At 40.6% G+C, this 27,584-nt stretch overlaps 1 protein-coding gene across 2 annotated transcripts in view; it reads right to left on the bottom strand.

Moving 5' to 3' along the window:
• Ctnnbl1 (catenin beta like 1) overlaps positions 1-27,584 on the bottom strand; it is a 155,191-nt gene that overhangs the window by 91,201 nt on the left and 36,406 nt on the right. The window contains exons 2-5 of one of the 2 annotated variants that reach the window (XM_042694653.1): positions 26,997-27,185; positions 21,881-21,984; positions 10,976-11,115; positions 4,138-4,235 (exon numbers count right to left, since the gene is read on the bottom strand). In XM_042694653.1, the coding sequence (XP_042550587.1) occupies positions 4,138-4,235; positions 10,976-11,115; positions 21,881-21,984; positions 26,997-27,185 (531 nt within the window). Of the gene's footprint in view, positions 1-4,137; positions 4,236-10,975; positions 11,116-21,880; positions 21,988-26,996; positions 27,186-27,584 lie in introns of both variants that reach the window. The other variant, XM_042694652.1, reaches the window with a different exon arrangement.

Genomic DNA, 27,584 nt, shown 5'->3' with positions numbered 1-27,584 from the left:
TGTATCCTAGCTAGTGACATTTTAGATTCCACTCTTATCTTCCAAACCACTTTTCACTCTGCCACCAAAGGGATCTTTTCCAAATCTTTATAGTGAGACTGTTACCCAATCCCTGGCCTACAACCTGGGCATGCTGGCAATCCCACTGAGGTCTGTGGTGCCCAGCCCAGGATGGCCCCTTCTCTGTTCCTTAACTGTGCCAAGCTCATTCTTTTCTGTCTTTGCTCTTTTCCCACAATGCTCTTGGTCATTTTGAACAGCCGGCTGCTTCTGAACCCAGAGCTCAGGTCTTTCCTGAAAATTCAATTTAACCTGACCTCTGGGCACCTGACATCACATCACTCAATTTTAATTCTCTGTGTAACACAAAATCACTATCAGCAGTTTTCCTCTTTATTTAGCTCCCATTTCTCGCTCTCCTGAAACAGAGACTCTTGTCAGTCTTGCTCAAAGCTATAGTGCTCTAGTTCCTAGATGAGGAGCATACCAAACACTCAGTAAGCACTGGGTGAACAAATGAACAAGTTTAGATTCTGCTGAGGAACAAAAATAGGTCAAGATGAGAACATTACTAGATATGGGAAGGGACAGGATCCACAAATTTACCTAGCAAGTATGTTTAGCACAACACAGCTAAGCCTCACCCGAGCAGCACAAATATAATGCCAACCAAGACTGAGCTAAACCAAGGCAGAGCTCCAAGTTTAGCATTTTAAAGGAGTTAATTGAGGGCAAGGATGGGATAGAGGTTAGTCCCTCAGCTGTCCACATCAAAGCCACTTCTACAAAATACTTTATAGCACATGGTGGCTCCGAGCCAGCCTCACAGCCCAGCTGCCCTTCTACATGTGCTGGTGTGACACCTCCATACACCCTTGCATCTAAGCCTCCCTTCAGAGACCATGGCCAACACTTACAGCTACACAGTCCTCCCTGATGATTCCCATGGTAACTGACCACACCCTCCCTTCATGATCACAGAAGCTGCTTTTCTCACAGCATTCTCAACATTCTGCCTTGGTAACAGCACTTGTTTCTTTTTTCAAAACAACTAAACATCAATCTTTGCATGTCTTCATTAGGCCCACGTCATCTAAATAATTTTCTGAATATTTATTCAAAGTGTTTTTGAAGCATTTTTTTGAACTGAAAAAGCATTTCCGTTCAGCAAACATTCACCAACCTCTCACTGTGTGGCAGATGACACTTATCATCTTAACTTGACATTTACTAAGTGTTGAATATCTGCCAGGTGTGATGCCTTTACAATGATAATGGCCAGCATTTATTGGGTGTTTCTCAGTACTTAATAAAGACTTATTAAGTATCTCACTGATTCCTTACATTGGTGCGGTGAGATAAGCACTCCCGTTATCGCCATGTTGCAGATGGGAGGCAGAGTATGGAGAGGTTAGGCAACTTTCCCCAGGACACACAGTGGGTAAGTGACAGAGCTGCCTCCTAGGAAAGACAGCTTATCCACAAACGTCTATAATCCAACATGACAAGTTTCGGGATGTACAAGGTACTAGGATAGCACAAATTCTGCTGTGGTGATGAATTTGGAAAAGCCTCAACGAGAAGAGCTGAGCTTTAAGGTAGGTTTGAAGGGAACAGAAGAAAAGTTCTAGATAGCCTAGGGAAAGAAGGCAGCTAAGGGGCCAACAAGCTGAGCAAAGGCTGGAACGGTTGAGCTCTGGGCAACTGTGGATGTAGTAAGGAACTGCAGCCTAATCACTGCTCTCAAGGAGTCCCAGTTGTCTTTGGGAAGGGTGAGCCAGAAAACTGTCACCAATGCAATACAGCATCATGTTTACTACTTTCCAGAAGTCCATCTTCCAAACTCTGAAATGGACTTGTTCCACAGCACAAATATTCACCTTTTAAACCCCAAATGTCCACAAGAATGTGAGGCCAGCACTCTTTCCCCACAAATGTGCTACTCTATTGTTTGGGACTTCCAACTGGGAAGAAGACCAAGGCAATAACCACAACCTGCACACTACAATAAATCCTGCCACATGCCCTCTAGCCTCTGTTCCAGCAATTCCAGACCTCTGATATTGGCCCCAAATTAAAACTACAAAGACAACCCAAGCCTCGATATATGAGAATACTTATCAAACTTCTTCCTGAATGTGGCACAAGGGTAGGAAAAATAAATGGAAGACTACTTGCCAGCTATGCTCTCTGATATTTACTGATGGCTTCTGACTGGCTGCAGACAAGTAAATAATATATCAGAGTCCAGAACATACAATGCTTGTGGTTCACATCAGCCCCACCAGAATAAGGCTGTAAGAATCAGAATCTTAAAATAATATAATCATAAAAACCTAAACAGAAAACCCTGTACAGCAGCTACTCAATGGCTCCCCAGACTGAGGAAGAACGGCTTTTTTTTTTTTCCCAGACAATAAAATCTGCAAGATTCAGCCTTTGTTGGTGGGCCTGGCAACACAGAAAACACAAAGGGGGCTTTTGTGTGAATTGCTGCTTCTGGGTAGCTTTTACACGCAGCTGCCAGGCTAGCTGTTCCTCTCTTGTCTTCGTCATTCAGAGGCAGAGGAGAGTAATTAAAATCAACCCAGGGACCAGGCAGGAAGGAGCGCTCAGGGCCACTGTAATTAACCTCTGGAAGGTAAGACTGCATAAATGACACTGTAGGGACATGATGTAGGAGCAAGTGCCACAGCCTTCCTTCAGATGCTTCTCAAAACAAAAGGCCCCCTAGCAGTATCCTTGTCTTTCTGCACAGTGGTTCCAAGTAAAAAGAAAGGTCCTGAATTCCACAAAAGTGGTGGTTTTCTCTAAGAAGGAGTTTGAAAGAGAATCAGCCATAGAAATGTCCAACCTAGATGCACATGGCATTGCTGGAGTCCAGCCTGTTTCTCTGTGAGACAGCACTTACCCTTCACTCATACCAAATGCCAGCCATAAGCCTGGCATGGGGGAAGAGAAAGGGTGGGGAGGGGTAGGCCATGCATGGAAGGGGTCTCAGAATCATTGGGGAGGGAGCACAGTCCCAACCGTCCTAATTCTATAGGTATTAGGTGGGAACAGAAAGCAGCCTCACAACACTGGGTGCTTCCACCACAAGTGGCTGTGGTGATTTCTGATAAACTCTGCAAAACCTAACAGAATCAGCATGCACTACCATTTTTTCCCAGAGGAGGGAAAAAAGCAGAAGAAGGCAACAGAAGAAAAAGATGGTCTGTAATGCCCCAAGGAGGGAGATGGCTAGGTAGGTGGGTACAGCTCCACAGGCAGAATCAGGGCAAGGGGCTAGACTGGACCCACCTCTGCCACTGGCCAGCTGTGGTACCTTTTCAGCCTGGAATCCTCTCTGGTCACAGGTGAGGATCTGCCCAAAGTATATGGGTAGTGGGGATCAGAACACATGAACTCTCATCTCAGTGGACACAGGGCTGGCTGAGTAACCCAGTGAGAGGCTTCCCGCTTATCTGACCATATGTCAGGTGATTAGACTAGAAGGGACCTGGCTGCTGCCTAGAATAAAGCCCAAAGAAGTGTGAGTCCTTGCCCAAGCTACTCAAAAGAAGAATGTGGAAACCCTATGGACCTGTCTGTCATTGATGCTGAGGATACAACTCTGGCCTAGATAAGCTCTAAGGGTTGTTTTATTTTTAACATTCTCCAATTCCCTCTGGATGACTTACCTGTAAAATAAGTAATAATAATAGTTGTCTTCCCTGACAGTGGTACTATAAAGCCCAGAAGACAAAGCAAACATCTATATGAGCTCTTTGGAAAAAGGACAGCAGTAACCCAATGCATAGGGCAAAGGCAAGAAGAGAAAATTAAAGAAAACATAGGCTCAAATCCTAGCTTTATGACCAAGGGCAAAATTGTATGCCTGTTTTATGTCTTGGCTTAAAGGTATGAGGGTTAAACAGCGGTAATGGAATGAGAAATGGACTGCCCAGTACAGTTATCTCACCACTATTGTCAGCCCCTTCATACAGTCCTGCAGAACTAGTGCCCCACAAGCAGCATTTCTACTTCTTACTCATTCCATCCAGCCTGGCCACAGAATTCCATAGTCACCACTCAGATACAATGATGGGTGCTGCTGCCTTGGCAAAGCTGTGAGGTCCCAAAGGATGGATGACTTACCAGAGCATCAATGAGAACTTCTGCTCCTTCTTCGCTCTCATGGAGAGTATCTATATCTGTCAGTTCCTGAAGCAAATCAACCACTGCAATGGACACATGTGGAAGGTGTTAAGGATGACTACTAAAACTCACCAATGTTTCCTAAAACCCTCGGTTCCCTCTGTATCCTCACCAACTGCCTCAGCACCACTTATCTTAATACACTCTGGTGTCATTAGCATTTCTTCAACAAGGGTCTTTCCTCTCATGGTGGGAACTAAGCAAATGTTGTCAAAGTGACTCACTGCCTCTTCCCTTATACTTATTTTCCTGGTAACTTAGTCAACTACAGTTTTACAAATTTATAAATTTAGATCACTTGGGAGGTCTCTCTTCCAGGGAGAAACAGCCCAACATCACTCCAACCCTATCTTAAAACTCTTAAAACAGCATAATCTTTAGTATCTGGCCCACTTCACCTCTAAAAGCAGTAGCGGTAGCCAGAGTTCACCAAGGAATCTTCAGAAACAAGGCAGGACAATAATCATATGGGAGGAGGAGGGAGAAAAAAAATGGACAATGGTGGTAATTTTATATAGGAACAAGATGAATGTCTAACTTTTACCAAGAAAAGTCATTTCTTACACTGTCCCAGTGGATTATTTCCCTGACTGCTTTCTTGCCTCAGCTGAGAAGTCAAACAGAAAATCAGCTATTCACCAGGACTGGCAAATATCTCATCAATCCTACCACTAAGTGATTTTACATAATTTCCCAATTTTCACACAACAGCATTTCAGCAAGGCAGCAATGGATCCATAATGACCATCAACTCCTAGGTAATGTAACATGACCCAGAAGACAGAAGGTCATCTGAACACCAGAAAGAGGAATGAGAACCGGAAGTAAAGATCAACAAATGAACTCTCAGTCTTTGGCTTGGTCTGCCACCTGTCCAGCCTTTCTTCACAAGCAGATGCTGGCCATGCGTGATAGGCTTTTCCACTGTAGTTACAATTTCATTTCACAAGGTAAAAGCTCTCCTGTCCAAGTATAATAGGAAAACAGAGAGCCTGTCTCTCTGCGAATTACTAAAACACAGTTTTTGATAGCCTATTTTGTCATGTCGAGCAGAAGGGCCACCTCACTCCCTCTCTCTGTAACTGTCCACTACTGGGGCAATAAGCTAGTATAACAGTGAAGCAGAAAAGACCAGCTGGGCACAAAATGGTACATAACACAATGGCTCTTGTAGGAAGAGCAGGGTTTACTTCTATTTTTTGGCTTTAGATATTTGCTTTTGGACTGATCCCACTTAAAAGTTTTAGTCTAGAAACTGAATGTTAATCTATTTTTGGTGAATGTTAATCTTATTAATTTTCATTGAGAAGTGTCCACAACAACAGGAAGAGAATAAGATGCATTACACAGATGGCTTTTAAAAGCCATTTCAAAAAGGGCCTCTAAAGAAAACAAACCAGTATACCTTCAGAGGATATAACTAATTTAATGCAACATGTGAATTTTTTAAAATGTTTTTTTATTCCTACATAGGATGATTAGATATAGCTCAATTAATGCAAATTAATTTCAAACATAGACAAAATGGTTGTTTTCTCCTCTTAAAACAGTTGATACAAAATTCTCCACAATCAACTCGGTTTCTCTCTTTCCCCCTGACCAGTACTGGGGCCTCCTGCTCTCCACAGGCTTTTGTTCTCTCAGCTGATGCTCCACCACTGGAGCCACACCTTCACACAGTTGGTTGATTTTTTTTTTAAAGACCACATCAGCTTTTTGCTGGTGAACTAGAAATAAGCATATCTTAGCCCAGGTTGGCTTGGAACTGAGATTCTCAGATCTCAGCTTCTGTACCTAGGATTATAAGCATGAGTAACTGGTGCCCAGCTGGCCTCTCAATTTTATACTAATCCTCAACCAAACATATATGAAGGAGAATGTGCACCATTCAAAATCAAGTACCTACTAAATGCTGGTGGGTGCTATTATGCCCCAAGGAAGATGTCTAAAGCAAGCTATAATCACTCTAATCTTCACGGACATTGACTTCAAATAAAACCTATAAACAAGATCAAAAGTTATGAGGTTTTTGGCTTTTTACTTCATCTGCCTTTCTTGAAAGCATATTTGACTAGCTCTGAAAACAAGGGTGTCTCATTAATATATTTTACCAAAGCAGTCTGGTGACAAGTGAGACAAAGGAGTCAATTCTTTTAGGTGTAATTTTGATTCTGGAAATATCAAAATGGGAAAAGCTCCTAGAAAAACAACAGCTTGTGGTGTGCAAGTTTTGTTAGATAGTGCTTCCAGGAAAGCAACAGAGCAAGAATCAAATCCCTCCCAGTCCAATTAGAAGAAAGTCCCTTAGAGGCGCAAACCCTTCCCATCCCTATCCTTGTTCATTATCACTGGTTCTGTGCCTTGAGGCACTCTTAACTATTGTATGTGTCCACTGGGATATTATGTGTCTCAGTCACTTTGTTCCACTTTAGCATTCTCAGACCCAAACTGTGAGTTCAGTTGATTCCTACTGGTCTAAGAAAAATCTTCTTTTTTTCCAAATTCCCACCACAGTGTAATTCTTCACAAAATCCAAATGGACAATTCTGCAAGTTCTCCTGACTTCCGAGAATATGAGAAAACGAAACCATAATTTAGAAGACACTCATCATGACTACTTCCTAACATGATTCTATACAAAAAGGAGCTGTCCCATTAGCATTAATGATCTGCAGTGTTATTAATTACTCTGTTCTTGTGTATTAGCAGGCAAGAAACTGTACTGCTAACATTATGATGAGATCTCATTCTGACTCACAAAAGGTAGAGAGAAAACAGAATGAATAAATTTGGTTTTTATGACTTGATCATTTCTATTAAAGAACAGAGTATTTAGGGCACAGTAGTCATGATTTTTAAATGCATATACTCTATACATATATACAATCACAGACTTGATATCCTGATTACTTTGCAGTGACTATATGAGGAGCTAACAAGACCCATCAGCTTCCAAAATATGAAGAATGGCAATTTCCACTGCAAAGGTAGAGACCACAAAACAAAGTTGAGATGACCTTTAATTTCCACTCCATCAGGATCTTTCCATCAACAATCCTCAATTCCCTGACCAGCCCCCAAGCCAGAGATGCCCTTCACCTCAGAGTTCCAATGGCATTTCCTGAGTAGATCACTCTAAAGGCCCAGCTTGTACCTGCCACAGGGTAGTGATCTGAATGTGCTGCTCTAAACTGTAGTTACTAATTCTTGTTTTTCTGCTAAGTATACAATACACATCATACTAAAGAAGAACCAAATAAACACCAGTGAGCTACCAAAATTACCTTAGCAAGAATTCCACTAACTTGTCACTCAAGCTGAGAACATGGTAAATAACATACAAACAAGGATGGTTATGAATTTGATGCCACGGTGATTTTTTTTTTGATTCTGCTAGCAGAAGGGGTGATCAGCCACCATCTGGGATTTTATCTTCCCCCTTGTTTTATTCCTCTTTGTTCCTTTAGAAAAACTGAGACATTTTAAAGTCAGGCCATGGGGGGGTGGGGGGTGGGGTAAAAAAAAGAATGCTTATATTTTTAACAATACTTTAAAAAAAATTGGCAGTGATAAGGATGAAGTCCAGGGTCTTCACAAATTCTAGGCAAGCACTTAACCCCTAAGCCACACCCTCCAGCCTGAAAAAGACCTTTTACATGCACCTCTGGATTAATTTTCAAAAAAAATTAACAGTTCATAAAAGAGGAGCTCTATGCATCTTTAAGTAATTAACTTTATAGATATTATTTTAAAAAGCAGCATTTTGACATGGCAGCTGCTGCCGGATCCTCTCCTCCAAAGGCATTTAGAGTAACCCTGCAGTACTGCATGAGGTACACATTACAGAGCATATTTCCACTCGGCAGCCAACCCTTGGCCATGGCTGGGCTCCAGCCTCTCCAGGGAAAACAACACAGAAGCGCTGACAAGCCTTCACCAGCAGCAGTGATGCAGAGCGCCAGAATCAACTCTGAGGCTGCTTCTCATGGTTGAGAGGACGAGGCGCAAGCTGTGTTCTCACATACTGCCTCTTAAGGTTACAACAAACCAGCCTCTGATCCAATTAAAATCCCTATAGTTTATGTTTTCTCTGAGAAGGACAAAGCAAAGATGACCTGTGCATGCTGGGAACATAACCAGCCATGTATGGTCCAGGGAGATAAATGAAGAGTTAAAAAGATAAAAAATTTAAGTCATGACTTCCATGAAATTGTTTATTCATGGTAAGGTGTTTTGGGCAGTTCCAGCTGTTCAACAGTAAATTGTTAACAACCGTTTCCCTAAGAAAAATTTCCATTATAGATCACAGATAAGACAAGAAGCAGAGTGCAACGTGTTGGGGAGAGCAACGCTCCGACCGGCACTGAATATGTTTTCTGCAAGTCAAGAAGGCCTACCCTTTCCTGAAACCACTTTTAGGAAAAATTGTACCTGGAGGAGGCTGACATTTACCCTAATTGCTACATCTAATTAAAATTAAGGTAATTAAAAAATTTCCAATGCACTTCAAATGTGATGTAGGGCATAATTTAAAAATCAGATTTAAAAAAATATCATTAGGGCAGTTGGGTGGCGGCTGGCATAGAAGAGGGGAATAAACAGTTTAGCTGTCAGGAAAACAGGAGGGAAATGGCAGTCTGTCAAAGATATTATGGGAGGATGTGTTGTTTTTTTCTTTTTCCTTTTTAAAGACCAGAACACAACAACTCGAACATCTGTGCCCTTGCCTTTCATAAGTATGCTGATACTGAGCGGCACGTCTCATGTCAGTCTTCTCCTCAGCAGGAGTGAGGATAGAGGATCTGTAAAACATCAGCAGCTTAGAAGAGCTGCTATTATTGTTTTGTTAGCCAGAAGAAAAACAAAAGAATGGGAGCTATTTCCAGAAACAAAATAGGTAATTTCAGTATTAACGCACAGGTGTATTGAAGAAGCATGCAATTTCTGACAAAGATGTGGTTAAAACCCACAGGGAACCTGTGCCACTGCAGGTGCCCTGGGCTGGGGCCCCAGGCCTGGATTGCCAGCCTTGACCTCCATAGTTAGGTGTCCAGCATTTGGCCTGTCTTGTCACTGAAGAAAACCAATAAGGCACTAGGTTAAGGCCTGAACCCATTTTGCAATCTACTGTTCTGCAGGTAAATTAAAAGGTAAAGAAGTCACACCTAGAATGCTCAGCCACTAAATCTGTGAGGACCCTTAGTCATATGCCCCAGTCATATGGCAAACATCTACTCTAGAATAAATGAAAGTTTACATCTTCCCTAAAATTGCAATGTTGAAACCTCATTCCCAATGTGACAGCACTGGGATTTTTTATGGAGGGGCAATACTGGGGTGAGAACTCAGAATCCTCATGGATGCTAGGCAAGAGCGCTATCATTTGAACTATGCCTCTAGCCAATTTTTGTTATTTATCAGTCACCTGGTTTATGGTACTTTGTTATGTCAGCCCAAAACTAACTAAAAGAACACCCAGGAATGTTTACTGACGAATGTTGCTTGAGCATCCATCCAGAACAGGGCCTAGCACCATGCCTCTTTTGAGTAAGCACTCGATGCATATCCTCTGAATGAGGTTATAACACTCTATACCAAGCTCACCCAGAAACAAGCTAGTTTACTAGAGTTCTCATGTAACCTAGAAACCCACAGAAAACCCTGGCAAACACAGTCACCAATCTGGGCCTAGCAGAGTGATTCTTAATACCAACAGTACATGAAACATCAGAAATATCTTTAAATTGTCCTTCAAGAAACCTGCATTACAATTATTCACTGATTTACTTCTATGAGAATTATTAGGCAGGAAAGAAGCTAGTCAGACATGCTCTCAGGAGAGAGATTACCAGAAAGATGAAAATAACATGAACTAGCAGCAGATTTCCCATGAATATCACTCAAGCAGACTAACTACATTTGTCTCGTACCTTTGGAAATCTGGGAGAGAATCTGATTTAATGAACATAACCCTGTCCACAGGCACATCAAAAACCTTTTACATTAAAACGATTGCACATTTGATGGCAAAGACAAAGTATAAATTGGTTTTGGAAGTCATGACTCAAATTCAGTTATAAGGAACATTTACTAAGTGCCTACTATGCATCAGGAAATGTGCTCAGCATGCTTATAATTTCTCTGATCTCAGTAACACTGAAAGACAAAGTTATTAACTCTACTTTTGCAGGTTGAGAACACTATAGGTAGAAAGGCACTACATTTTGCACAAGAAATGAAGATGGGAATGAAACTTAGCTTGTCTATATGTTCATTCAATATATAAAATGCTATTTATTAGGTAACCAGCCTTTTTTTGAAGGAACTGGAATATAGCAGTGGATAAAACAGACAAGCTCCCCTATCCTCTGACATCCAATGTGCTTTCTACCATGGTTCACTGACTTCTCTAGCCTCAATTCCACTGGGCCATCTGTTAGTATAATGTCATAGCTCAAATCTTTCTGGTCTTTTCTCAATAAGGAACCTGCAATTTCAAATCCTGAAAAGTAGTACTGTTAATGTATAAACAGAAACATCATGATAAATTCTAGTACTAATAAGAGCAAATAAAACAATTAAGGATTTGCCCAAGGTTGGTAAAGAGGTAGAAAGCAGATTCTCAGCAAGGAGCAGTGTGTGTTTCAAGATGGAAGATAATTGAATGGAAATGGAACACCAGACGTGACAGCACATATCAGCAGAGACAGGCAGGAGAAGAGAGTAAACAGTATTTCCCCTGTGTCAGCCTTCTACCGAGGACTGATCTGAAGGATATCTGTATTATCGTGTCCGAGCAGCCCAAGAAGCGATTGCACAGCACTCAGCTCCACCAGAAGATGATACAGGTCTGGCATGGTGGCCACCACATGCATCTCTTGAATGATATCATTTAGGTCTAGCTCAGATTCCATGAACCTAGGAGGGGAGAACAAGACAGCATTACTGAAAGGGGCGCTCTCAGCACACAGCAAACAAACAGCAACACAATCCAGACTGAGACAATCTGTCAAAGTGTCTACGACAGACCAACCAAGAAGTACACTCATCCAAACATCATACTGTCACACAATTTCCTTGGGAAATCGATTTCCTCATTACAAAAATCAATCTTGGATTCAGATCTCATTACAGGGGTCCCCTTACTTCTGTAGTCATCATTGCCTTTTAAGGCCCTCAACACATTTTGCAGCAATGAATGATTTTCCCATGGTCCTATGGATTAGCTACCATTATCTCTCTGGGTAGTAACTCATTCTGCTGTACTGGATTAGCTATCTCCTAATCCAAAGAAGGTTTCTCTTACTCCTCTCTTCCACCCAGTTATTTCCCTCACCCAAAGGAAGACAGATTTTGCACACACACCCCCAAATACATTTCCTCCCTTCCTACCTCTCCAGCAAGCTGATTGAGAGGCAGGTCCCAAGGATGACCTAGTGTCTGGCATGCATAATCATTATCCCAGCCTCCATGGCATGACACTTGACTCCACAAGCCCCCACTGAACCTTCCCACAGGTCTCTGCCTAAAAATACAATTATTTTGCATTATCTCTGTATTCCCTCCCTCAGTGTCTGACATCTAAAAAACGCCCCTTAAGCCTTGGAAGAACAAGGTAGGAAAGTTTGTTCTACAAATGAAATGAACTAATACATGTAAAGCAAGGAACAAAACTGGATTGAGACTGACAGAGAGGATGCAGTCATCAAGACAGACTCCACAGATCAGATGCCTGGGTTTGAACCTAGCTTAGCTATTCAGGCTCTCAAGATCTGTTTCTCATCTGTAAATAGAGAGACAATAATGTTACCTATACCATAATGCTACTGCAAGGAATAAAAGCAAAAAAGGTACAAAGTGCTTAGAACAAAGTCTAGCATTTAAGAAGCATTACATAAATATTTGTGCTTGTTGCTCTTGTACTGCATTACTGCTCTGTACTATGGTCATATTGATACTTTCTAAAACAGAAGCTTCTTGAAGATAGGAACTCCAGCTTTTGTCTCTTCCATCTATAGATGGCCATTCCACTGTGGAGGCCACAAGTAAGCAGGGACTTGAAAATTAAGTAGGCCTCATCAACTTCCAGATGTTGAAGGCTGGGCAGATATCAGAATCTAGAAATCTGAAATCCCCAAGGAACAAAATCTAAAGAGCATACATAATTCTTCTGAGTTGTAGACAATATCCTTTTACCACTGTTTTTTTTCCCCATTATGATTTATAATCATAGCTTTTATTTCTCTAATTATAAAATACTACTTTTTTGAACACATTTAAGGATAAAAAAGCCACTTGAAGAGTAAAATCATCCATAATCCTTCAATCTAAAAATAAACATTGAAAATATGCCAGTCTAAGTCATTTTTAACTCATAGTCTTTTCTCTCAAAAGTGAAACTACGTAGTCTATCACTCTATACTCATGCTGTTACTGTTAACTCTAGCTGAATAACTTTCCCTACCATTAAACATTCTTCTACAACCAAAAATACCTGACAAGTTGTTCCTCATCATTCTCCTTCTCCGTCTCTGCCTCCTTCACCCTCCCTAACCATAGCATCTGGCCTGCTGAGTCCAGACCTGGCTTTAGTATCTTTATCAACACAGTGCTCCAAGAAGAGACTACCTATAGATCACAGAGTGCAAGGGAGACTGTTTATCTGTAATTCCTGCTGTAAATCATACATTTTAAATAGCTACATAGCTTATGCCCTTGAGTTGAGGTATGGTAATTTATTTAACCAATCCCCTTTGTCAGCAGTCCTGTGGCTTCCATTTTTTCCCCTATAACAAATAACAGACATTCACATTCATAATTACTGTGTTAAGATGAATTCTCTGTGAGGAAAATGCCAAGTCAAAGAGTGTGCATGACTTAACAAGTTTTGATATGTTCTGCCAGAAAGTTACCAAATGTACGAAGGGACAATTTCCTCTAATTCATACTTAAAATCTCCTCCAATTCACAATGTTAACTAAGATTTGTTTTTTAATGCATTCTTGACACTTAAAATCTCCTCCAATTCACAATGTTAACTAAGATTTGTTTTTTAATGCATTCTTGATACTAAAATGGCTTACATTTTTCTGGTACTTAATACTTATATTTATTCTTTGTTCATTTTTAAATCAGGATACTCATTTATTGACTTACAAATCATCTCTATTGCCAGGCGCCGGTGGCTCACGTCTGTAATCCTAGCTACTCAGGAGGCTGAGATCTGAGGATCACGGTTCAAAACCAGCGCAGGCAGGAAAGTCCATGAGACTCTTATCTCCAATAAACCACTAGAAAACCGGAAGTGGCGCTGTGGCTCAAGCAGTAGAGCGCTTGCCTTGAGCTAAAGAGCGCAAGGACAACGGCCAAGCCCAGAGTTCAAGCCCCATGACCGACCAAATAACAACAACAACAACAACAACAAATGATCTCTATTTTAAGGAAATTAGTATTATATTGCAAAAGAAAAAAGAAAAATATTTGCCTCCTAATGTGTATACTATGTTTTATTTGTTTGTTTAAAGGTTTTTCAAAAGTTCAGGTAGTTAAATATTTGGCTCTATGAACTCTATTTTATTTATCCTGAGGAAAGTCTTTTCTATGCTAAGATGAAATATATTTTATGGGGGGGGGAGGATGGGAAGGGATGGGAAGAGGAAACAAAGGAGGAGGCTACAATGCTTGATAAGAAATGTACTCATTATCTTGCCCATGTAATTGTAACCCCTCTGTATAGTATTTTCACAATAAAAAAAGAAATATATTTTATGGTGTATATTCATGTTTACATATATTTAAATGTTTAATCCAGCTGAAAAATTAGTTTAACATGTGTTATAGAACAAACATAAACTTAATTTTGATAAATTATTTTAACATGTGTTATAGAACAAACATAAACTTTATTTTGTACAAATGTTTGTCCAACTACTTCAATACCATAACCTATCCTTTCTCCACATTTGGAAAAAATGTCATGTATCATATGCTACATTTTAATGCATAATTTCATCCTTCTTGCTTTTCATTCTATTTTATTAACTCATCTGCAAACTTCTAGGCCAGGACTATGCTTCCTATAATTAAAGCTATATAGTACCTTTCATGTCTATTATTACAAAACATCCTCCTCTTTTTCTTTTCAATGCTTCTTTGCCTACTCTCATCTTCTTATCCAAAATGAATTGCACAACTATTTTTATCAAGACTCTCCCCAGTCTTTTTTTCTTTCCTGCAGTGCTGAGGACTGAACTCAGGACTTTGTGTATGCTATACAAGTGCTCTACCACTGTTATACCCACAGCCCTTGGTTTTCAGAGGTATGTCCTTAAATTCACTATAGTCCAGGCTGGCCTCACAGGGCTCAGCCTCGGCCTCTTGAATGCTAGGTGGGCACCACCATACCTAGACTAATGCCATTCTTTTTAAGACTCTTCCTTCTGTGTTTACAAAAAATATCACTTTAAAATTACTAGTTACCCATCAGCTGAAGTGTGGAGACTGGATCACAATCAGATGTCAGTCAGAAGGGCTGGTTTAGGGATAGGGATGTAGCTTAGTGGTACAGTGCTTTCCTAGAAATAATGAGGTCCTGGGTTCTATCCCCAGCACTAAAACAAAAAAGGGCCAGTACAGAGGGATTGAAAAAGTCAGAAAGACAGCAAAACTACATTAATTCCTGAGCCCAAGTAGACTTACCAAACCAATAAGGCTCATTTGTCTCACATGGCTCTGTGTGTGTGTGTGTGTGTGTGTGTGTGTGTGTGTGTGTGTGTGTGTGCGCGCGCGTGCGCATGTGCGTGTGTGCATGCGTGCGCTGTTTAGTTTTGGTTTTAAGTCTAATTCTGAGAATAACAACAAAAGATTTTTCCCAGTCACCTGGAAAAACTAGCAAGGAAGACTTGGCACTAAAAAAAAAAAAAAAAAAGCAATAAAATTATGAAACTTAGGAACCTGGGTGATAATTAGTAAATTAGTCTCGCCTAAAGAGAAGTTTCCAGTGGGGTTCTGCAGGCCTCTTTCTTCTGGACTGCTCAGAACAACTACTTATTTTTATATTGTTCAACCAATTAACTTGGTGAATATATATAAAAGGCAAAGTTAGGAAATGTCACATAACACAAAACTTAAAGGGACAGTGAACAGCAGCTAACAGAATCAAAAGTCCCTGATAGGCAACACTAATCCGCACTGAAAGCTACATTGAGCCAAAAAGTCAAGTATAAATGTGCAATATGAGAGAGATACAGTTTCATAAAAGCACTTGATGGAGTTGGCCAACTGAAATTGCAATACAAATTAGAACCACAAGAAAATTCTGCCAGGACAAGGGTTATTTCTGTACACATCTGGCCCACCACAGAAAATTAGGAGGGGCCTAACAAAGGAAAATTGCTACCCAAAGTGCTACTGTGATTTTAGGTGCTTAAAAGAGGACAATACATAATCCATAAGGGAATGGAGCTGTCACAGAAAGATATACTCTCTAAGGTATGTATATGGAGGATACTAGAAAAAGGATTTGGGGCTAAGTAGGATCAAAGAGGTTGAATATGGCTAAAATAAGTTGTTTGCATCTATGAAAATAGAACAATGAAATTATTTTGGAAAAAGGAGAAAGGGAAAGTGATTGTGAGGACGAGACTAATCGGAAGACATTATAAACACATACGGAAATGTAACAATGACCACCCCCTCTATAACTAATGTAAGCTTAAAAAAATTTAACATCTAATTGTAACTCTTTTTCTTCAGATAGGTATTTTTTAATTAAATACTCAAATTTCCACAATTCTTTATAGAATTTATGTACAACAACAACAACAACAAAAAGACCACAGACTGGTACTGGTGGCTCATGCCTATAATATCCTATCTACTTAGGAGGCTGAGATTTAAGACTTAAGATTTAGAGCTTGGGCACACAAAGAAATGCTCTATGTCCTATTCCCAAATAAACACCAAAAGCTGGAAGTAAAGGCATGGTTCTACTGGTAGAGTCAAAGAATGGTAGTCATAAGAGAAAAAGCTGAGCAAGATATGAGGCTCTCAGTTTAAGACTCAGTATCCAAAAGTAGGAAAGAAGAAAGGAAGGAAGGAATGGAGAGAGGGAGGGAAAAAGAAGTTCTCATGCAACTAGGTGACCCTAAAACTTTGTGCATCTGCTATAGAAACACACTGTGGGGATGTGTAAACTGATTTTTGGATGCAGCTGACATTAGGATCCCCCTAGATATCTATTCACATGAGAATTTGCTAAAATTCTTTCTTATTCTTAGTTGAAATCTGAAGAGTCAAACTTTAAATGATATCAATGACAGGATAGGTTTCTTTGGCAAGTTAGATCTTTGTCACTGAAGATAATTAATAAAAAGAAACAAAATAAAATAAGCCAGTTGCTGGTGGCTCATATCTGTAATTATAACAATCTGAGGAAATTTGTTCAAAGCCAGTCTAAGCAGACAAATGTGCAAGACTCTGTCTCCAACTAACCAGCAAAAAGCCACAAGTGGAGGTATGGCTCCGGAAGTAGAGCACCAGCTATGAGCAAAAAAGTCAAGCATGAGCTTGAGGTCAAGTTCAAGTACTAATATTGGCACAAAAAGTAAGTAAAATAAACTATCCCATCAAACATAGTGGCAGGTGCCTGAAATAGCAGCAATCAGGAGGTGGAGGAAGAATCAAGTTTGAAGCCTTCCCTAATCTTGTGCAAAGGTAGCAAAACTGTCAAAAACAATATAAAAACAAAGAGCTAGAGGCTCAAGTGGTAGACAGAGTGTCTAGCATTGAGTGAAGCACAGTTTAAAACAAAAACAAAAGAAGCCTTAAACAAGAGTTAGGTTTATGTATGGCTCAGCAGGATCATTTGTCTAGCAAGTACAAGGCCTTGGGTCCCATCCATAGCACCACTAAACAAAGACTTAGAAAGAAAAATGAACTAAACCTCCCAATTTTATTTTTTTATTTTTGGGTGGTTCTGGGGCTTGAACTCAGGGCCTAAGCACTGTCCCTAAGCTTCTTTTGCTCAAGGCAAGCACTCTACCAGGCTGGCTTCAAACTGCGGTCCTTAGATCCCAACCTCCTAAGTAGCTAGGATTAAGGCTTGAGCCACCAATGCCCAGCTCTCTCATTTCCTTTCTACCTTGTAATTCTCCAGAAGTTAGAAAATTATCAACAAAACAAACCAGAAGAGCCAAATTACAAAAAAAAGGGGGGTGGGGAGGGAAACCAGCACAAAAATACTACTGGGTCTGATTCTGCATGAGTAATTGAGGGATATTGTGGGAAATGCTGTAACTTGGGAATAGAACTGAGCTGCGTGTAACCAGGGTTAGTGTCAGTCAACAAGTAGTTACCAAGCTCAGACCTGGTGCCAGTCACTGTCTCAGGTACTGAGAATATAGCAGCTAACAAAATGATGCCACTTTCTGGCCTCATATTGCTCTCAGCCTGGCACAAATGTAAACAATCTATTACATACTGTTCAGCACATCCCAACTGAAGTGCACACAGCATCCCAGTCTTGTCCCAGAAGACAGAACATTAACCATCTTTAAACTTTGATTTCCTCATTTTCCTAGTTCAATTAGAGGAGGATTAAAAGAGATAACATATATAGTACTTAATGATACCATTGTTGGTACCCAATAAATCTATGTACTCAAGTTTGCTGTACCATCACAAAGACAACTTTTCTGGTTTTGCTAACAAAGTACAACCTCCTCATTTAAAGCATACACTGCTATTTGCTGAGGGCCAGCTTTAGGATTCTCATACTTTCTGTAATACATGATTCCAAATATGGTAAGGATCAGGAGCGAGGGAATGGGAAGACAAAAGAACAACACATAAAACAGTTATGTAGGCTGAGATGGGGACATCCCCTGACAGAACAGCGAATATTCTTCTACACTGCCCATGTACATTTATTTCACACAAACAGAATGTTCTCCTTAAACCACAAGAGTGTATATTTACAAGTGACCTCAAAGTTCAAAAACACTGTACTACAAAAGCAAGAGAAACTGCTGAGTCCTAAATGTAACCACACAACCAGCAACTGGTGCAGGGGCAATGTGACATTCCTTCTGCCCAACTAAGTCAGCAATCCTCAAGGATCTCAGATGTGGCTAGGAGGTAACTAGAGATTTGAGAAGAAGGGAAGTGGCATGGGCGAGGAGAGGGGGGAGGTACAAGGCTCCCTTATCAGATAAAAGCTATGTTATGGTAATTCTAAGATACTGTTTTCCTTTTTCACTCTTATTATTTTAGGAGCACACAATGGAGTTTTCCAGAGAGCCATACAACATGTAATGCTATCACAGCTAACAGAATCTGTGCTTGCATGTTCCTTTCTAGGATTCTCCGAGGAAAGTACTTCAAGTAACTCAATCATTTAAGAGTACAAAGGGACCCTAAGACTAAAAAGATACCAAAAATGAAGAGAAGGATTTCCCAAGGAAGGAACACACTCTACTTAATGTGATACTTGCAGGACATTTCATACAGAAGGAGGCTATGGAAGAAATGTCAACTGAATCTGAAATGCAGACAAATGAACAGACACTTTTGGGTATGCAATCAATGGTATATAATAGAGGAAGTCAGAATGTTTCTGATATCAACTGGAAAGTTTATTCAAATATACTCTAGTAATTTTCTCTTTTGTGTATCTATGTGCAGGTACTGGGGCTTGAACTAGGGAGCTGGCACTGTCCTCAAGCTTTTCCACTCAAGGCTAGCACTCTACCATTTCCAGCTTTTTGGTTGTTAATTGGAGATTAGGACTTACCTGCCTGGGCTGGCTTTGAACCATTATCCTGAGTAGCGAGGACTACAGACATGAGCCACGAGTGCCTGGCTAGCAATTTTTATCTTAAATGTACTTGGCTGGTGTGAAGAATTATGGCAAACACTGCACTAGCAAGAATTCAAGATCTCAAGGTTAAAACACAATATAATTTTCTAACTGTTTTTGGACATGACAAAATAAGCTCTTTATGCCTAATTTCAAATTACACATGTTCAAATTTAAAAACTAAAATAACAAGGTATTTTGTTTGGATAGAAAAGCATTGTTAACTTAAGAAAAAAAAAAAACTTTTATTTAAAAGTAGCTCATGAGCAGAACTTCAGTAAGTAGTACCTGAACAGTGTGTGGTACCAAAACCTGCAGAACTCCACTGCTCCACATGCCAGAATACAAGTGGGCAAAGGCGAGGCAGGTATTACAAGAAATAAATTGGATTTCTTATATTTCCAGTGTTCCCAGTCTAGAGCAGAGATTCCTCACAGTGAACCCTAGGTTCCAAGTGGCAAGGACATAATAAAGATGACATGGACCACACAAGAGCTGTCCATGAACAGCCACAGCATGGCAGGTACAGGAACAAACAACACACTATCTACCTCTTAAAGGAAGAGTCTAATGCAGGAACCACTGAGTAGAGAAACAACAGTAAAACAAGTAACAAAATATAAAAGGCTGATCACATCTATTGATCATAGAGAACATGGACAAAGAGTTGCTGTTGGTGAGAGAAAGCATATAGGGGATAATTTGGCATTTGTTATCATAGATGAAAATGTGTACACTTTTCAATCTGGGAATTCAAAGCTTAGGTATCTATCCTTTAGAAATAAATGTACACAAAGACACACAAGCAGGTATATAGCAGCATTGTTCATAAAATCCAATATTTTAAATAATCAAATATCCATTGACAAAAAAAAGAAATCACAGTATTTTCCAAATATAAAATACTATGTATTTGCTAGTTTAAAAAAAGATAATATACTTGTACTAGTACAAAAATATTTCCTGTTACATGATCCCAAGTAACAAGGTACAGAATATGTACAGTATGATTCATACAGAAAATATATTTGTTTATATGTAATTAAGTGTACAGAAACCAGTCTAAAAAGATACAGAACTGTTCACACAGTGACTTCTATCTAGGGAGGGGACTGGAAAGGAATAGAATCAGTAGGATGAAGCGTAGAGCTTTCATTTTTTTACTCTACCTATACACTATTGCTGTGGTTTATGATCATCTATTTGTGCATTATTTGTGTAACTCAACACACACACACACACACACACACACACACACACACACACACACACACACACACACACACACACACACAAAACCAGGTAAGAGATTGGTGCTCCTATCACAGAGGGCCATGATCTTCCATCCAGGCACCAGTTCTTTCCTCCTCCACTCATCTCCCATAGTAAGGGAGAACACAGTGAACCACACTGGCCTTCCTAGGGTACTGACACCCTGGTGCCTTTGTTCTTTACATTGCCCAAATGCCTTTCTGTGCTCTTTTCTGCCTAATAGGATCAGAATCATTTCTCAAGACCCAAATCAAATGCCACCTTTTCGGTCAAGTCCTCAATAGCTCCCTATTTGGCATTTACCATTTCTCCCCCTAAACTCCCATGGCACTCTGCTTAGATCTCTTTTTTTTTCACCTCACATTTAAGTGAGTCCCCCTAGAAACATTCAAACTTGAAGCAAAGACTACCAGTCAACTCATTATTGCCCTTGAACATATTAGAACTATGTATGTAGGAAGGGAGAAATTGAGCAAAAAGTTAATTTAGAACATTAAAATCTGTATAAATGTAAAAAAGTTTTTAGTTAGCATTCAAGACTGGCTGAAAAATACCCAGATCCCACCCTGGCACTAAACAACAGTAATCACATTAAGTTTGGACATTTTCTCAGAGAAGAGCTCTTACATGGCAGCCACGGTTGGTTTTTTTGGGACACTGAAATGAATGATGCAGAAAAGGAGTAACAGCAGGCCTGATCATTATAAGAGCTGGTTTGCAAGGCTGGCCCAACTTAAGGGGATGGAAAAGGGGTGGGGCAGAAACACTTGGCTTTTGAAACATTCTCATAAGATTGTTGTGCCAGCCAGGTCACTGAACAGCTGCTTTCCTTCTAGAAGTCTGGAATTTTTGTAGTTGTGATGTTAGAGAATGCCTGCTGCCTTACTAGTCTTACATAAAAACCCTAGCAGTGTTGGTATATGTGGAGAGGAAGGGAAAAAACAAATTGTTAAAACGGGATACAGGAGGACCCATTGCAACAATGAGATGTACAAGTCGTTATGTCGAAAAACGAACTTTACAACTTTTGGGGGGCGGGGGGCTGGGGTAGGGGGAGGATACGAAGGGATGGGAAGGGGAAACAAAGCAGGAGGCTACAATGCTTGATAAGAAATGTGCTCATTATCTTACCCATGTAATTGTAACCCCTCTGTACAGTATTTTCACAATAAAAATATATTTAAAAAAAAAACCCTAGGAGAAACACTGAACATATGTTGATATAATTTACCGCTGGAGGAAAGAGTGGGTCTATCTGACCTCTTCCAGTGGAGGGAGGGACAGGATGTCTGCACATAAATTTCTGTAGCCTGTCTGTTGTGCCTTCTTCCCTTGCTGATCCTGTTTGTGGATGCTTGTACTGCAATAAACCAAAGCCCACTGTACCACAGATTCCAAGTCCTATGAATCTTTAAGGACTTCTCAAATATGGGGCATTTGGGGACTACTCCTGACCCAAGTCACAAAAGCCAAGTAAACAAAACAAGCAAAAGACATTTAGCCAACAGAGCATCATCGAAGAGAAAGATGTCAGTAAAAGGGAGCCTTACTTACTTCTCTGGATTGTCTGGAAACTTGATTCGCAGCTCTTGATTTTTGTACGACCTCTTTTCAAATGTGAGGATCATTTTCTTCACAGAACTTTCATCCAGTGGTTCCTCCTGGTATAAAGAGACAAATGTAACCACTCAGTCCACCAGGATTCATATTCACTGGTACTACTTCTTTCCTGTGGCCTTAGGTTCCACTTCATTCTGCCATTGGCCTACCTGGGCTTCAAAACACAGTACACATTTTTTCTCCACTGCTAGAATGAAGGCTAAAAGTCCCTCAGATACTTCTGTGTATCATTCTAGGTATCTCATTAAAGGCCCAGGATTTGTAACACAAGAAATTCTGTCTGAGTTGCTAAATACCCAACAAATATTTCTTGGGTATAGTATAAGGCACAGAGTAAATACTAATACTATATTTTATTGTTTAACATTTATCACATCTTTTTTTTCCCCCCAGGTAACACTTAAAAGTTCAAAGATGGGGGCACTGGTGGCTCACTGGAGGTTCATGCCAGTAATACTAGCTACTCAGGAGGCTGAAATCTGAGGATCACTGTTCAAAGCCAGTCTGGGCAGGAAAGTTCTTGAGATTCTTATCTCCAATTAACCACCAAAAAGCCAGAAGTACAACTGTAGCTCAAGTGAAAGAACATAGCCTTGAACTAAAAAAAGCTCAGTGACAGGGTCCAGGTCCTGAGTTCAAGCCCGAGGACTGGCATTGTACTTTTCTTATTTTCTTTTTTCCTAGTCCTGGGGCTTGAACTTAGGGTGGTGGGCACTGTCCCTGAGCTTCTTTTGCACAAGGCTAGCACTCTACCACTTGAGCCACTTCTCGGTTTTTCTGTTTATGTGGTACTAAGGAATCAACCCAGGGCTTCATATGTGCTAGGCAAGTCTTCTACCACTAAGCCCCATTCCCAGCCCAGGACAAGCATTTAAAAAAAAGAAAAATCCTAAGGTGACATTAAGAATTAGGAACTACCAGGAGCCAATGGCTCATGCCTGTAATTCTAGCCAGTCAGGAGGCCGAGATATGAGGATTGTGGTTCAAAGCCAGCCTGTGCAGGAAAGTCCATGAGGCTCTTATCTCCAATTAACTAACCAACCAAATAAACAAAAACGCTGGAAGTGGAGCTGTGGCTCAAGCACTAGAATGTTAGCTTTGAGCAAAAAAACTCAGGGACAACATCAAAGCCCTGAATTCAAGCACCAGGACTGGTACCAAAAAAGGAAGAGGAGGAAGAAGGGAAGGAGGGAGAAGGGGAGGGAGTAGGACAAGGAGGGAGAAGAGGAAGAGGAGAAAGAAAGAAGGAGAAAGAATGATGATGATGATGATGATTTGGTGGCCTTGAGTTTGGCATGTGGAGCATACCTATCATCCCAGCACTCAGAAGGCTGTGGCAGGAAAATCATGAGTTTGTAGCACAAGAACCATGAGTTCAAAAACAACTAAGACTACATATTGACACTTTTAAAAAACAGTTAAGCTGGGCACTGGCGACTCACGCCTGTAATCCTAGCTACTCAGGAGGCTGAGATCTGAGGATCCCACTCTGAAGCCAGCCTGGGGAGAAAAGTCCATGAGACTCTTTATTTCCAATAAACTACTTAGAAAAGGCCGACAGGGGTGCTGTGGCTCAAGTGGTAGAGGGCTAACGTTGAACACAAGATATTCAGAGCCAATTCTGAGTTCAATCCCCAGGACAAGCAAAAAGAAAAAATAAAGTTAACCTTATCCTATATGTAGAGCACATAGCATTCTCTTGCTTCACACACCATGATAATTATCTACAAAGAAAATAAGATTCGTATTTAAAGCTGACTCACTCCCCCCACCAAAAAAAAATCTACTAAAATTTCCGAAGTATTTTATCTTCAGTTTACTTTTCAGTTTGAATTAATGTGCTACAATGTACTCTGCCTCTGTAGTACTCCTCCATCTCCCAGCCTCACAGCTTTGTAGTCATTGACTATGACTCACACCTAAAAGCAATAAAGAAACTGTTATTGGGAGAACCTGAAGTAGATCCGTTTGGAAGGCACTGAATCACCCCATAACTTTGTAAGTACTCAGAAAACATTAGCTATTATTTTACTAATATATCTCAACGTTCATATATTGGGTTTTAAGTAGGAGATACCTACACATTAATCTGTGGCATAACTCACTTCATAGATTGCATCAGTGACTCCTGGGCTCCATCCTTCCCCAGGGTCTACAGTTTCCTGACCAGTAGAAACGGAAGTTACTATTTTAGCCAGGTCATCATTCAGAGCCTAGCTTCATCAAACCCTCACCAACTGAGACCCATTCCTGAGTCTTCATTATATGTCCTTACTAAATTCATCCATTTGAGACTTAGAATACAATTCCAAATCCTTCACATGACCTACAAAGTAAAGGACTGGTAGGATCTGACCCATATCTCTCTAGCCCCGAGGTGGGGGCAAATTAGCCCCTGTTGCTAGCCCACATGTACCAGTTCACTACTGATTCTCTAGTACCTGGCACACAGCAGGTACCCAGTTAATCTTCTGAAGGCAAGAACAGAGAGGAGGAGGACTGGAATGAAAGTATTTCCTGTATCCTTCAAGGTCACAGAGATGATCCAAAGAAATTATGTACATGAAATTGTTTAGTACATTATATCAGTTTATGCCTATTACTGTGAATAGCAACAGGCATGATATATCTAATATACCCCTAGGGTTTAACTACAATAATTAAGATTTCAAGGAAAGGGTTAAAACACTTTCAAGCTACCTTGGAAGTAATTATTGATTCTTTCCCTTGCCCACCCTATAAAAAGCAGTATTAATGTTAATGCAGCTCTCGTGGGATTTCCAAAGTCCCAACCTCTCCGGCGTTTTGCCTTCTCTCCTGTAATTCTCTCCAACACTGGGGGAAAGCTGAATTATCGGTCTTAGTCATCGGCCACAGCAGTACCTCCAATAGCTCAACGTCAGAAACCAGAGGGAGGTTTCAGAAAGATGAATGCTAGTGATGTAGCACAAAAAGGACAATAATATTTTACAAGTTCACGTGACTTCACAGGGGCAAGCATCACTTGTTTTTCATCAAATGGGACTTCAGTGGCAGTGAGAAAATAACTCCTGGACTTAGAGCCTTCCATGTGTCATTTTTACAAAGTGATCTCTTTGTCCCTGTCCCTCAACAGAAGGGCTGGCTCCACCATTACATTTCTGTCTCTCGGGCTAGAAACCACTTACTTGTGACAGCTACTAGCCTAATCCTCCAGGACCAGCCTTGTCCTGCACAGGACTAATACCTGCCAATTAACTGCTGCTGCTGCTGCTGCTGCTGCAGGGTGAATAGACTGGGCAGGATCTGGTGGGAAGGAGGGAGTTGAGGAGTAAAGGGGATGTGCTGTTTGTGTAAGTCCTTGCCAGGCTACTGCCTTCAGAAGGCAATAAAAAATCCAGGGCTCCTACCTCAGACTTCCCAAATGTCATTATCTTTTGGGGGACAGAGCCCCACATCAGTACTAGTCCAAACACTAATGAAGAGAGAGGTATGGTCATAATACATCAAAGACCCTTTTGGAATAAGAATCAGTTTTTTTTTCTTCTTAGAGTCACATTTCAGCCTCATTTTTTAAACCCAAACTTAGCAACATGTCTTTGAGAGAACTAGAAAATAGCTGGCTCTTAGAAATCTATTTCCATAATTCATATTGAACAAAATGCCAGAATGAAGTAACATACAAGTTAACACTTAAGGACTTAAAAGGCATAAAGTTAAAGTGATTTTGTTTTTAATCACTGATATTTTAACTCTACGCTTCTCAGCTTAATTCATTTATTCGCTCAATAGATATTAAGAGCCTACCAACAGCAAGTCATTGCTCTAAGTGCCAGAAACATAGCTATGAACAAAACAGCCAATCCCTGTTTTCATGAGAAGCTGAGGGGAGAAAAGCAAATGAGTGAAACCAACAAATAAGAATTTCAAATCATGATATATGCTGTGAAGACAATACACAGAATATGGTGACAGAAGCATAGGGAAATGACTTGTCAGGCTACCCTAGAGACCAGACAGAGTTCTTGGAGAGGGAAGCACTAACCTGACATCTTAATGAGAAGAAACCAGCCATGTAAGTATTCTAAGACAGAGGCCAGAACTGAAAAGGTCCAGGGGCAGGAATGAGTGCAAAGGCCCAAGGCACCTTAAACAGCAAACAGAAAGGCCCTGGGGCATCTCCTTTCTTATTTTTTTTTTTTTGTTGGTCCTGGGCTTGAACTCTGGACCTGGGTGCTGTCCCGGAGCTCTTTAGCTCAAGGCGAGTACTCTACCACTTGAACCCCAGAGCCACTTCCAGTTTTCTAGTGGTTAACTGGAGATAAGAGTCTCATAGACATTCTTGACTGGGCTGGCTTTCAACAGTGATCCTCAGATCTCAGCCTCCTAAGTAGCTAGGATTACAGGTGTGAGCCACCAATACCCCGCATGGGGCATCTCCTTTCTAAATATGCTTTTTAAAAAAAATTTGAAGATAGGATCTTGCTGTGTTGTCCAGGGTAGACTCAAACCATCCCTCTCCCCATTTCAGCCTCCTGAGTGCTGACTATAGGTGTGTACCACCACACTTGGCTCTAAACTGCATTCATTCAGTCACAATCTCACAGCACCCCTTGCACTTCATTACCTCTACTGTTTGCCAATGCATTTCCTCTGCTGAGAAGCCCTTCTAGCACTTGTCTGGTTGACAGAATTCAACATCCTTCAAAGGCTATCGACTACATTTGAAAAACTTAAGTATCTACTACATGTCCTAAGAACCGTTAGTCTAGAAAGCTTCTCTGACCCAGTCTAGTCAACACCAATTCCCTTCCTCTTCATTCCCTCAGGGCCTTGATTTGCACACAAACCTGGAATAATTTTTCTAAATTCTGTCTATGGTATTCTTCACACATTGCAAATGTTTTCCAAACCACATTATTCACTTCACCTTCACAGCAATGCTGTAGGAAGTCCCATTCCCATTTTACAGACCAAGCCAGGAAGCTCAGAATACTATGTATTTGACCCAGAGTTGATTTATGTACAGCACATCAGGGCTAGCCACTCCCTTGCAGCCCAGCCACATTACCTCCTCTTCCTCTTCTTCCCCTTCCCTGTCCATAATCTGGAGGAGCCTTTTTTTGTCATCATCTGCTTCTTCAACCACAGTGGCTTCCTCTTCCCGATAGCGACCTCGTTCCCGAGGGCCAGCTTGTTTCCGACGTGTTTTCATCTCTTCCTCTTCATCATCCCGGGGCCGTTTTGTGCCCCTGTTGGGCTGAGAAAGACAAAAGAAACACAAGATATTAGGGCTGGAAAAGAAATAGATAGACAAAGAGCAAACATTCCCAAAGTTCCTAAGAATTCCCTGACAATAAAGTACCATGGCATACAGTCTTCTCCACAGAACTTAGGAAAGCTTTATGTAGTCATTTTTCAAACCCTTAACGATTCTTCATAAATGTACCAGACACAGTGACTTTTTAACAGAATATTTTTTATATACAGTTGTACTGCTTCATAAAAGTTCCTATATACATAGAAATCACCAGGAAAAAGCTTTTCTGGAATGGAGATGTGGGGTTAGGTTGACTTATCAAGATATGAACCCCAACATTCATCATTTAGCACAGTTTTAATGCAAAGTCTGTTACTCAGAAATAGTTCAAAGAGGGAA

Source organism: Dipodomys spectabilis, unplaced genomic scaffold (assembly GCF_019054845.1).
Source record: "Dipodomys spectabilis isolate Male_0828 unplaced genomic scaffold, ASM1905484v1 ptg000175l, whole genome shotgun sequence".
Lineage (NCBI taxonomy): Eukaryota > Metazoa > Chordata > Mammalia > Rodentia > Heteromyidae > Dipodomys > Dipodomys spectabilis.
The sequence above is the reverse complement of the archived record's forward strand: the minus strand, read 5'-3'. Positions and strand labels throughout refer to the sequence as shown.